Below are 13,849 nucleotides of genomic sequence, written 5' to 3' on the forward strand. Positions count from 1 at the left end.
CCGGCGCATTCAAATACGAAAATATTATTATATTTTCAAAACAATTCTTCAAGAAATTCCGGTTTGTTCTCGAGTCCATCTTCGAACGAACGCAAAAAAAAACAACAACACTGGAGTCAGTGATTAAGATCTTCGAGAAAAGTGGAACTCCTTAGCTTGATTTTATAAATAGGCTTGCACAGGAATTACCTTGAGGATCACACCGAAAAGACAAAACAATACATGATAGTATCTGTATATTATAAACAACGGGAGAGTTGCCGTCAGGCTGTCGATGTCACCAAGTTTTTTGACTGTAAACACCATCTGCGTGAAAACACAAAATGACACACTTCAGGTAGCCGCTAAAGACGGCTCTCTAGTTTGATGGTCAAATGAAGAAGACATCAGTACGTTTATTTGCCCCCTTTACGCCAATACACCAAGCAGTTCATGCGACGCCAAGACGCGATGAGGCAAAATACCGTATTATAGTGTTTAAAAACTGAAGAATATAGCCAAAAGGAATACAGATTTGGATCAGTAAAAGCCGTTGATATACAATTGAATTTTGTCTTTCCTTCCTATCACTTTAACCGTTTCATTTACTTTCGTTCTTTAGTTTCATACTATCATGCTGAGCTTGATCAGAAATCAATATATCTGACTTAAATTCCTCATGTATTGGTTTCTGCTGGAAAAGAAAACTGAAGCCGGTCATGGCGGAATGATCGGAAAATTATGAAGTAATGAGTGGGTTTTTTCAGCGAGTTAATTATCCACATTCAATCTGATATCAAAATGAGAGTTTTAAACAGAGAAATATCGCGTCAGTATTTAACAAGATCATATGTCATTTTCTAAAACGAATTACTCTTTAGTTTCAAAAATGCCGGAAAGTTTCCTAGCGCATATGTAAAAAGCATAATATTAAGAAGGGGAGAAGAGTCGTAAAATATTGTCAAACATTTTAATCTAAATTACTCTAAGATTGAGGAATTAGTGTTTCATATAGTTGAGTGAAAAAATAGGTAAGGCGCTTGGGGCTATTATTTCTAGTGTATGCAATGATATTTCCCATCTCACTTGTAAATGAACAACTTAGTGTATGAAAATTATGCAAAGAAGATGGAAAAGTCAGCGTAGAACGACATCATTGAACAATAACCACAGCAACAACTCTGAACAATCATAATAAATAACCACTACCAGAACGACAATGACTACAGCAAAAACACTCAACAACCCTCACGACAACTACACCAGCAAGAACACTGAACAACCACTACTAGCACAACAACTACTACCGCAAGAACACAAAACTACTCTACAACAACTATACTACAGCAAGAACACTGAACAATCACTATCAGAACGACAACAACTACCAAAGCAAGAACACTGAACACCATTAGTGAAACGACAATACACTGAACAACCATAACAGCACTCAAGAGCATAAACCACACAGCAAACATTTACATTTAAGGAAAAACCGCACGATAAAAAAAAAAATGATAATAATCAAAATAACGCCGAAAAACAGTAGAGACTGCAAAAGCAAAAACAATGCCAGCCAGAGCAAAAACTACACCTAGCTACATCTCCATTTACCACAACGTCCGCAAAGCAGCAACACGTCACATAATGTTTTTCTTTTACTTTTTTAGTGATTTTAGAATAATCATCAAACCTTACGAATTACCATGTTGACTAAATATTTTTTCAGTTAACCAACGTATATTTCCAGCTATACAAAGTTTATTTGTATCCAAGCCACCAATGTACAAATACTGATATTATTCCCTCAGTCTCTTAATCAACACTGATATAAACCGTGTCCTAGCAACGTCATATTTTGCTGAGTACATTTTAATTAATAAAGAAAATAATTATCAAGTTTTTTGGCCAGATTTCCGCCTGAGTCTTTCTATTTATTGCCGAAAGGGATAAATGTCGTAGAATAGAACATTTTTATATTCCTACCAATAAATGTATTTGGTGATCCACGTGTTTGTATGATACATCATAGTTAATATTAACTATGGATACATGAAGTACCATGTAGTCTTGCAGTCAAGTCTGACTTTTAAGAAATCGAACGTGGTTTATTTTTAAAATAATGTAGCTAGAGATGTCTGCTCCCAATCTTTCAAAATTAGTGTGGTATCTTGAAGAAGTTGTGCAGTTGAATGAGTTGAAAATGTATTTGTAAGTATTGATGAACGAGATGACGGAGGATAATTTGAAGTAATAAATAATTTTGCGTTATATTGATCTCAAAAAACTATACTTTTCCTCGATAGTTTTAGGCGAATTTGCAATCTTAAAAAATAAAATAAAATAAAATAAATAAATAAATAAATAAATAAATAAATAACAAACAGACAAACAAACAAAAATGTTTTTAAAGCTTAAAAGCTTTGGCTTTGTAGTCAAACGCAGAAATAATTCGCAATAATTTTCTAGTTTTGGGCGGGGGATTTTTAACTCGTGCAGCATAGCATAATCTAAGAGTTGGTTAACTAAAATATATGATTGAAAATCTGATTGAGGGCTTATAGGTTTGCTAGCAAAGAAGCTACTACAAAATCATCCCTCTTATAAAAATAACGGGATTATTCATTTATTTAAGGACATAAGTTTGTTTTTGAAATCATAGTTTAAATAATCTATAGTCTTGATCCACGCTTAGTCGAAAATGCATCAAGCTTACAATGCATTTTTTTAGGGTTTAAAATTTTTCCTTCGTAGGTAATTGGCTAAGAGAAGACCTTTTAGTTCTGAAGGACTGATTGTCTATCATAGAAGATTCACTTTTCCTAAACTAATTATATAAAAGTGGCCATCTTTCTATAGCCTCGAGGATAATGATTTAATGCATGTTTCTCAGCCCTGTTTTACTTTTGACCAGATATGAATCTTACGTTGAACTTCCTTTTTTGGATTTAGCTTTTTCAAGGATATGTCCTTGGAGATGAGATTAGAATGGCTAAAGACGCGTGGAAAGTAATAAGAAGGGCAAAAGAAATTCAATTGATGGTATTTATTTAGTATAGATGTGACGTGTGCTGTTTTTTGGCGAGCGTCCAAATGATTTGCGGAATATGTCTCGCAAAACCATTGACGCGTTTTCATTTTGAGTAGAATGTTTGACGTCCAACTACAAATGAACACTGAAATGTCTAATAAACAAGAGGAAATACTCTAAGAGTTTGCCAAAATAATGGATCAAAACACTTTAATACGAAATAATAGAATAATGAAGACTGTAAACAGGGAACTGGAAAGATATTTTTGACAAGCATGGCTCTAATGGGTTGTTCATAAAACTCCGTAAGGACTAAGATTGATCCAAAATAAATATTTTTTCTCAGAGCATCATAATATTTTTTCGGCGGCGGACAGCAGGCTAAAATCAATTTTAAACCAAGATTTTACAACAGAGCCATAAAAACGGAATATTTTTTTGTGTTTTGTTGTGCTCGCTTTTCTTCATTTCGACGAATAGGCCCTAATCGTGTCGGAAGACTAAATATGTATTCTAATATCTCCGAATAAGATTTTTACGGTTAAAACTAGAAAGAAAATACGACAAAAAAATAAGCTCTTTGTAACCGGCTTTTATATATTAAACAAGGACTAAAAAATAGCTGAATCAACGTGCAATATCTTTCAAATATATATACTTTCTCAAATCATTAAAAACGATAAATCTACTAAGCCTTATATAAGCCATCATAAAGTAATTCTTCAGTCCAATATAGTAAAGTAGAGGATGATTAATAATATTGCTAAAAACTAATAGCACAATCGAGTACACTCAAGTTTGAACATGTTTTTTTACTTCGTTGTCACTTGTGTTAAGCGTTCAATTTATAAGTAAAGTCTTTGCGCAAGTTTCGTTTTTACTAATTTGACTTTTCCGGCGTATATTTCTAGAACCTCAAAGTACGATTCTCAGTTGAGTATGGTAATAAAAAATGTATATTTAATGGGTTTATTTGTTGTTTTTTCTCGAGTGACTTCATTTTTAAGATTTTTATTCTTAATGTACTCAATTTACACAAGTATAAAATGCTATGAAAATATATTTGAATAAAATAGAATAAACTCTAAACGAAACGGAGTAAAATAGAATAAAATGGAATAGAATGAACTCAGTTTACACAAGTATAAAATGCTATAAAAATGGATCGGAATGAAATAGAATAACTGACTATGAATGAAACTGAATAAAATAGAATAAAATGGGATGGAATGAAAATCGCTAAATACATAATAAACTACAACGAAGAATGAAATAAATGGAATGAAAGATGAGGAGAGGAGAGGAGAGGAGAGGAGAGGAGAGGAGAGGAGAGGAGAGGAGAGGATATTTTATATATTTTCATTCATTTCCCGATGCTGGTGTCATTTTTGACCTTTCAAATTATTATTAATTTCCCCGAAAAAAAAAAAGAAAAGAATTGATAATATATCTTAAAATAAAAGTGCCTTTTTAGCTTGTTTCTCGACTTTCTAGATATTTCCAACTATTAAGAGTAAATTTTATTTTATTTTATATGTTTCAGAATGTAATTTGTGAGTTAGCCCTGTAAGTGCCATTACAATAGATTTACCAAGGATTGTTTCAAGGTTCAATGAAATTTCAAGTTTTTTTAGGTACGTTTTTTCAGTATCTGTTTTAGTCTATGAATATGAAGGAGTAAAACAGTTTCTGCTATAGTGTTAGGTAATCAAAATGAACTTATTAAACATTCTAAGAGTATCTTAAGAAAGGCCTTTAGTAAATATACATTAACCTTTTGTTTTATTCTGTTTATTTTCTGGTACTACATTGCTTTATAGCGTCATGTCTTGTCCTTTTAAGTTTGTTTACTTCCATTGTTTGTAAAGTTGTTTTGTAATTAGCTTTTAACGCCATTGTTTTTTCCATTCCTGTTTTACTTGTTTTAGTCATGTTTAACTACCGCTTTCATAGGCGGTAATGTTCCTTTCATCACTCTTTGTGTTGGTTTGGTATTGTATTAGCACACTTTCTCGGTTCCATATTATTTCAAACACATGCCATGCATTTCACCAATTACATAGATTGCTATTTGTTTTTCCAAACAAAATTCTCAATTTTATATTATTTTTCTTGCGCACTGAAAGGACATTACAAATTTGGATTTCGTCTTTGGCTCACGCCTTTACTATGTTTTCTTCATAAACACCATGTAGCGACGTAAGCATAAGCACAAGATAACACTGCAAGAAAAATGAAAAACCCCCGTTTTCCTGTGCTTGAGTTTAGCGTGTCGCTTCTTTTCAGTCTGAACAAGGCTTTAGCAACAACAACAACACCTCTATTAGAGAGAGGAACTCAATAGTAATAAGTCTGGCAAACTTGAACATAAAATCTGTGATGCTTTATAATACCATTGTAATCCCTAAAGATGCCTAATGCCCGAAAGCTCGGAAATAAATTGTTTTTGGTTGAAGAAACATTTATTTAACAAATTTAAACATGTTTCGTTAAACATAATACGTATTACGAGCTTTGGAAAGTGTCAAAAATTAACAATGTAAGGTTAGTAGGGACGTTGGCATTGCTCATTTTTGGAATAGCCAAACCTGCCCAGGAAAATTTTTAATTTCGACGAGTCTGAACCGGGCCCGCGCGGTCAATCCAACATTCAACCCTACGTGACGTATTCAATGCAAACATCAAACGAACTCTAAATATATCACAAGGCCTTTCAGACTACTTGGGGAACATACTGATCCTAAAATGCCCAGGGCTCTATTAGAAAACTCTTGGCTCGTCCTCTAACAACTTTTAAGGTCCTTAACACTCATTAAAAATTCATTTGCGAAGTAATTCAGCGACATTTTTATTATTCATCAAGTACGAACTAAAAGTTTTGGGCAATCTGCCTCTGGGAATTCTATTATGTCTTTTTATTAAACCCAGATCAAAGATGGATTTCAAATCATTTGAAAAGGACGTACTTGGAGCTTAGGCGCTAATAAAGTACCATCTGTCGGACTCTGGACTAACAGCAGTCATTACCCTAATCAAGGAACTTTTGAGTTCCATTGAAAGTTGGCAGTGAAAATGTTTCTGCATCTTCCTAACACTCAAGGCGGTTTATAATATATACATTCAAGAGCAGATCCAGGGGGCGGATTTAGTGGCTAATCAGTCGGGCCCTCCTTTTCATGTTTTAAGATAAGAATAAAGAGTAATGTAAAATCTTAGTAAAGAGGCAGCTATATGCTGCCTTTCTAGTTAACAGCCATCTCCTTAAGATCAGCCTGGATCCGTCAATAATCTTATGACAACTAACATATGTGAATTGTTTTCCAAATATGTAGACATTATTCACATTAGTAAGACTGAATGCACTCAGGGGGTTTCAAACTATTAACCAATCGAAAGCTAGAAACGACACGCCCATCCAATCACATTGTACTTAAAAACTTCGAAACCATTTGTGTGTTTGCAGTATAGCAAAACTTAATTCTCCCAACTCTATCGCTACGAGAAATACTAGAAAATTCTATTCAAAGAAAGTAGAATAGAATGATTGAAATATCTTAGCCGTTATCTAAGTGCGATTTCATTTGTAACTTAGATATAAACTATGTTAAGTGATTTCAGTCCTTTAATATCGATGTTATTAATACAGAAATAGAAGTTACTGTCTTAATTGAGATTATTCTTAAAACTTCTAGATAGTCTGATATAAAATAGGTTTTACTTGATCCTTGTATGTTAAGGATACAAAACAAAACGAAAAAAAAGAAAGAAAAAAAATTAAGTAAAAACGAAAAAGAAAAAGAAATCAAAAGGTATCGATAAAAATTATAAGCTATCAAAATAGATATTATTAATGTATTGGAGATTTTTTACATTCCAAGTGATACTAAAGTATTTGCTTTTTTCAATGTCTTGAACGTCTTGAAAGTTTTCAATTGTAATTTGTGTTAAATATGATATAAAATATAGATTGTGTTCGTTTTCAAAAACTTTTTTTTCTCAGGGCATCAATGCCGGATAAATTAAAAACTCTTTGATCAAAGAGTAAAAAACCCCGCCACTCCATCTGTGCAATTTCCTTCCTTTCAAATCACTTTCTTTGACACTTTAATATAAATAATAAGTCCATCGAGAGAAATTTTAGCTTCCAGAAAAAGATATCTACTCTTATCTGATACCAATATGTTTCACTGATTTCTCTCAATTTCCCGCCTTCCACACTTCAGTAATTATCTTTATCTTGGATTTTTTAGACTAAAATGAACGTTAAGATTAATAGAAACCAAATAGTACACTTTTCCTCTCACATTAATGATCCTTTTCTTAGCCTTTGTGCAAATTGCAGAAGTACTAAAGAGAAAGTATAGTATAGTTTAATTAAAAATAAATGTCCACTCTTAGTTGAACAAGATAGCTGAAAATATTCGTTATATTTTGTTTTAAATTTCCAGCCCTCTTAAGTCACGGAGTGTCACTCTTTTCAAACGTAGAAATATTATAGCTTTTAGGATTAGGTGTCCAATTTAAATTGATAGCCAAGAGGTTCATTTTTTTAAATTGTACTTCATCCTCCTCCTCATTTGCACGAAGCCTTTCTTTCTGTTTCATTACTTACATTACTTTCTGTTTCATTTTAACTCCCTTGTATTTATCAGTAATAGATATTGTTGAAAGTGCTTTAGATTGGATATGGGTAATTTATCAATAGGAATTAAAGTAAACAAAACTTCTACTATCAATAATTGGTCATGGCGAGCTTATTCCAACTAGGAAGGCATATTTTGCAAATGTTGATGAAAATGAGAATACATTATACTGTCCCCTAGCTATCTATCCATTCTTTTTTTCATTCAAAACCACGCAAAAATATATAGAAAGCTCAGAAAAGCAAAAATCATTCCAAAAAGATGAGGTTTAGTAGATAAAATTTTCTTAAACGAAGTCAAGGCTTGCAGGTAATTATATTTCTCCACCACACTAATGGAGTACCAATCTTAAGAATTTCAAGACCTCGAACGTGGCCTATTTTCACGCGCGCGCCTGTCATTTTCCCGCCACTAGTTTTCACACACGCGCAATATTAACGAAACAAGTAACAATACAGCTATTTCAAGAAAGGTTGGGGAAGGTTTAGTTGCATGTTGCATACCGAACCTGAAATGCACTATGAGCGATGTGAATACAATCAGCGTAAGGGTTCACCATGACAACAATATGGAATTTTCCTCAAACTTTGTCTGCACGTTTTTCCGGCATAATTAGTTCTTGTGCTGACATTATGTACATATGAATATAATAGTTTTCAAGCTATAAAGCAAAATGTAAGATGCAACAAACGCTTCACCATTTTTTTAAAAAAAACTGCATATAAAAATGATCTCACGTGATTCTGGAATGATTAGTACTTAGGAACGTCGAGTACAGTCCTTGCAAATCTCAGTACCATCTTATCTGCGTCATTCCCATCTCGTACCATGTTCTTAAAATGACAGCAAAAAATATTCATGAAGTCCTTGGCAAGGGCAGCATTTGTCATACTTGACATACAGCAAAATAGAGTGGGTACGTGAAGTAGCGTTCAGATATCGAACATAAATCATCCTTATTTAACATGCCTATATTGTTATATATCATCATTATATAAATTGAAATAGGATCACGCACAAAATAGTTGCAGTCCGAGTTAAAGTCAGTTCTCAACTTAACGATAATAACTAGAGAGGTTATCAATTGTACACCGAGCGCGAACAACAAACGACGTCAATATTCTCCTGCTTCACATAGACAATAAAATCTTCACGTCTCTCTGGGCGTGATGACATCCGTGCAGCGCGACTGTTAACGTAACTATAGTTAAAATCAAAAACGGAAATAACAGTCGGGCTGCATACAAACTAGGCAAAAGGTCTTAAATTAAATGAAAATTTTGGCAAGGTATGTGATTTTAAAATATTTAAAAAAAGAACTTGATATATGGCTGCAGTTGTACTCAGTGTTATGGGGGAGGGGAGGGAAGGGAAGGGAAAAATGGTTTGTTTAGGTTAGTTGGGAGTGACTCGCGATGCAGCATGGGAAATGCCGGCTACACTGAATAATACGAAGCTCAATATCTTTACGTCGGAGAATTCTTCGACCCTGCACCGATGCCAACCGCCTTATCGGATGAGATGCATGTATGTATGCGAACAAGCGATCGCGAATATATCACCATGCATTTCTAGGCCACCCCCAGACAAAATGAAGTCAACATCGAAATTTCATTGTAAATGCGAATTTTATCTTCAAAATAAAACATTTTAGGAAAGTTCTAACATCTTCTTTTGTCAGTCGAAGGAAAGTTTTTCACTTGATCTAATAAACCCTATTCGTTTTGGTGCAAAGTTTTCCCATTGCAAACTGCAAAGTTTTCCCATTACAGACTGCAAAGTTTTCCCATTACAGACTGCAAAGTCTTCCCATTACAGACTGCAAAGTCTTCCCATTACAGACTGCAAAGTCTTCCCATTACAGAATGCAAAGTCTTCCCATTACAGACTGCAAAGTTTTCCCATTACAGACTGCAAAGTTTTCCCATTACAGACTGCAAAGTCTTCCCATTACAGACTGCAAAGTTTTCCCATTACAGATTGCAAAGTTTTCCCATTACAAGCTGCAAAGGTTTCGATACCACGTGTAATTTTCTCGAGAATAAGATTTTTTGTTTGAGTTGTATCCATGTTCATGTGTCTACTCATGTGCAACCGTTAAACAAAGAAATGATACTCTAGAGAATGACACGTGGTCATTTCTTGGGAAAGCTTTGCAACACTTTGAATAAGATCAATTGTCAGTTGTCGCTCATTGGAAACAAGGTAGATTAATTGCAGATGTTTCCTATCCTTTCCTCCCTCTTTTCTTTCCCCGTCATTTTTGCCCAAGAGCGTGATCGAGTGATCGTTATCGACTCGAAAAACTCGAAACAAACTCCCATGTAAATAGTTTTCGAGTAGTATTCGTAGCGTTGATCGGTGCCACGTCTTCCAGACATGACCCACTACTCATTCTTGACAAACTAAATCAGATCTGGCAGAGCGCTTTAAAATAAAAGGCAAAAGAGTGTCAGATAAGTGATTTGTGACAAGATTTCCACATAAAAGCCTTAAGGTCCCACAAACTCCCATGTAAATAGTTTTCGAGTAGTATTCGTAGCGTTGATCGGTGCCACGTCTTCCAGACATGCCCCACTACTCATTCTTGACAAACTAAATCAGATTTGGCAGAGCGCTTTAAAATAAAAGGCAAAAGAGTGTCAGATAAGTGATTTGTGACAAGATATTCACATAAAAGCCTAAGGTCATATTCTTGATTTTGTGTGATAAAAGAGAACGAAAAGTCAAAGATGCCGTGTCTTTTGAACTGGAGCGCGCGTTTGTCCAAGGTGAAAAGCTTACTGACGCTATCTTTTATCGTTTTACTTAGGAAATAATTTGTTTTTACCAACATTTTGCAATTTCAAAGCACAATTCGTTAAGTAGTGACCTCTATAAACTACCGTCAAAGCAACAAATTAGTTCTTTTATGATTTGCTGTTGAAAATGTGAAACCATTTTTTTTCTTTCTATTTTTTCTTTGATCTTTCTTGCTTTCCTTTCGAGCTAGAGTCTACGGTATAGATCTGACATTGGCGATCTGAGACGACTTTTTGCACTTTTATGCGTGTTATCTGGCAAAAACACGAAAAACCACAATAAAGGTTATGCTTCATATTTCAATCTAAAATGAAAGTACTTGTTCGGTTGTGAAATGTAAAATTTGCAGCGTGTTACTCGGTCTCGAATTTCAAATCCAGCCTACAACGTTTTTTGAAATAGGTGTGTGTATATCAGTTTATAGAGCAGTACTCGATGTTAATCAGGAAACAAATAAAACCACTATCCACTCTAATGAAATTGGCATCTGCGTTAAAAGCGAAGAGGGAGCGACAAACCGGCAGTACAGATGTCGGATGGTCGAGATAAAGATTCCTCTTTCTTTATCGAGTTTATTTTTACTGGCGGCTTTTTTACAAGAGGACAATCTACTGGAAATATCATTCTGTAGAATCTTCTTTACTTAGACCTGTCGATAGCACTTAGTTTTATTAAAATGTCGATTGAACCGCTTCAAAGGAGGCGAATCGGCTCTCATGCCGCCGCTATTCGCATTAGTGATTTATTTTGCACTAAAGATCGGTAGTTTACATTTAAGATTTTATCTTATTTTACATATAGGATTTTATTGTTAATTAATAGATTTAACTATAAGAAGAGATAACTAGCTATAAACTAGTGTTATATTTAACTATAATGAATTAATAATAACTATATATTATTAAATCATTTTAGTTTTAGATGGTTTCCTCGATTAGTTTTTTTAAAAGCTGAATTCATTGACACTCCCTTCCCCCACCAAATACAACTGCCAAAGGGAAGGGGCGTCACAGTTACCCTAGGACACGCCCATGCTATGTAAATATAACAAATAAAATATAAATGACACTAACAAAGTTATTAACAGAACTATGCCCGTGGAAAGTCAACTGAAAATAAGAATGGAATATTGCGTAAAAGTGAGTGGAATTTTATTGCTGGCAAAGTAAAAATAGCTTTATGTATAATCGGCGTTCATGTAATTGTTTGTGATCGTATATTTCTGATCGTACATTACTGATCGTACATTACTGATCGTACATTACTGAAAAGCTGTGTTCTGGCTAGTTTAATCCACCAAACCACATGACCAGTAATACAGAGATAGTGAAACGAAAGGATTCAAATTATTTTCGGAGCTATTTATGACGGAGAAATCTTGATTCGGAATTTATCAGTTTGTTTCATGACGAAGAAAATAAAAAGCGAATGAAATAATACGGTGCATCAGGTTTCCATCTTTTTTGTTTTGCTTTTGACTTTTTTTGTTTTTGATTTTCCAGTTCGCACTAGCTGCCAAGACATTACAGGTGGTGCAGGAAAGAAAGTATTAGTGTTTTAGAATAATAAAGGTGAAGTATTTTTCATAGTTTGGGTTGTTTTAATAATATCATAGTGGTTCAATATATATTCGATCGCTTAACGCGCAAGAATACTCTAACCTAGCAAAGTAGTACCGTGCCAGTCGTACCGCAACGGAAACAACGGACAACAAACATACCACTGATAACGCACAACCAGTAAAAACTGAGTGCACTGAACGCCCGGATTGGCACCGGGTTGCTCGGCAATGGCACCAGTAGGAGCCGACGTTCAGTTAAATAAAATGCCACACACTTTATTCACAAAAAGAACGCCTCGATTTATTTCTCGGGTTGGATGGGATTCAGCGTCATCTTTTGAGGCGTTCGAAATTTAGGAAGACACAGTCCAAACCTCGTCTCGATGCCAGCATACGTTGCTACGGCAACACGCATTCCACCAATGTGGTCGGGGTTTAGAGACAAGTCTGGGTTTGTCGGGATCAAGTCCGACCTTGAACTTGTCGTTGAACTAGAAACAAAAAAGGCCATACTTAATATTTGTATTCTTGATCGAGATGCCAAGTAGCAGCCGTAAAACCTTTTCGAGAATTTTTTTTGCGTTTTTTTTTCTCTCGCAGTCGTCGGATTATTTACAGACGTATCATTAGTATATAAGACGCAATTAATATCCAAGATGCTCATACACTATATAACATACCCTCCAAAGTCGACATTAAATAGTCTCTGTAGCAGTTCATATGTCAGGAGTGTGACACCAAACTGAGGGGAAGATCTGAAAACACGAGCTGGAAAAAAAAAAAAAAAACAAAAAAAAAACAAAGAAAGAAAGAAAGAAAGAAAGAAAGAAAAAAAAAGATTTTAAAGTTTCATACATAAGGACGATGCATTACAACTATAAGCGAGGGCAGAAATGACTGAACTCACCCCCAGATCCCTTCCATAACGCCCGTCCACCTTCTTCTTTCATAATCTTGGTGAATGCATCAAATACTCCTCTGTAGATTTGCTGTCCTCGACGGGCTTTGACCTAGTATTAGACAACAAGGTTTTAGAAAATATTAGACAGCTGGGGTTTGATCTGAGATGAGAACATATTCAGGTGGTCCGTACCTGTAACCTGGTCTTGATGACGTCGGCAGGAGTGACCAGGAAGGCTGCCGGAACACCTGGAATTAACAAATTATAAAAATAAATGAATGAATGAATGAAGAAATGAATAAATAAGCAAGCAATAGAGAATAAAGATAAATTGAAATTATGAAAGAATGACTAAGAAAATGAAAGAATTAATGACTAAGAGAACGAACGAACGAACGAACGCACGCACGCACGCACGAACGAACGAACGAACGAACGCACGAACGAACGAACGAACGAACGAACGAACGCACGCACGCACGCACGAACGAACGAACGAACGAACGAACGAACGAACGAACGAACGAACGAACGAACGAACGAACGAACGAACGAACGAACGACTGACTAACTGAATGCATGTGCATGTATATGCATGCAATAAACAATTTTACAATAATTTAGAAATTTCTCGCGCGCTGATTGGTTATTTTTTATCATCAATAAGAGGACAGACAGATACACCTGTCGTCAACGAGCGCGCGCTCTTTCCGTTGGTTGTTTTGATCGCTAAAAATGAAAAGTTTTTATCGTTTTTGTTATTGTAAAAAACAAATAGACATCAGTTTTTTATGTGTCTGTCCTTTTATTGACGATAAATTTCGCCATCGCATTGTCAAAGTAGTATGCGGATCCACTCGGCTACGCCTCGCGACTGACCGACTGACTGGCGATAGAGTGATAGAGAGGATGAACGGTGGGTGGTTGAGTGG

General features: G+C 35.0%; 1 protein-coding gene across 2 annotated transcripts in view; it reads right to left on the reverse strand.

The window, feature by feature from the left end:
• Positions 1 to 11,589: 11,589 nt before the first annotated feature.
• LOC116308296 (electrogenic aspartate/glutamate antiporter SLC25A12, mitochondrial) overlaps positions 11,590 to 13,849 on the reverse strand; it is a 48,523-nt gene continuing 46,263 nt past the window's right edge. For both annotated transcript variants that reach the window (XM_089033164.1, XM_089033163.1), the window contains exons 17-20: positions 13,110 to 13,165; positions 12,924 to 13,026; positions 12,697 to 12,784; positions 11,590 to 12,507 (exon numbers count right to left, since the gene is read on the reverse strand). In XM_089033164.1, coding sequence (XP_088889290.1) covers positions 12,318 to 12,507; positions 12,697 to 12,784; positions 12,924 to 13,026; positions 13,110 to 13,165 — 437 coding nt within the window. In that variant the 3' untranslated portion in view covers positions 11,590 to 12,317. The remainder of the gene's footprint in view (positions 12,508 to 12,696; positions 12,785 to 12,923; positions 13,027 to 13,109; positions 13,166 to 13,849) is intronic.

The sequence above is a fragment of the Actinia tenebrosa genome, unplaced genomic scaffold (assembly GCF_029948245.1).
Source record: "Actinia tenebrosa isolate PJP-AT-01 unplaced genomic scaffold, QUT_ActTen_1.0 PGA_scaffold1__47_contigs__length_23844297, whole genome shotgun sequence".
NCBI classification, from domain to species: domain Eukaryota; kingdom Metazoa; phylum Cnidaria; class Anthozoa; order Actiniaria; family Actiniidae; genus Actinia; species Actinia tenebrosa.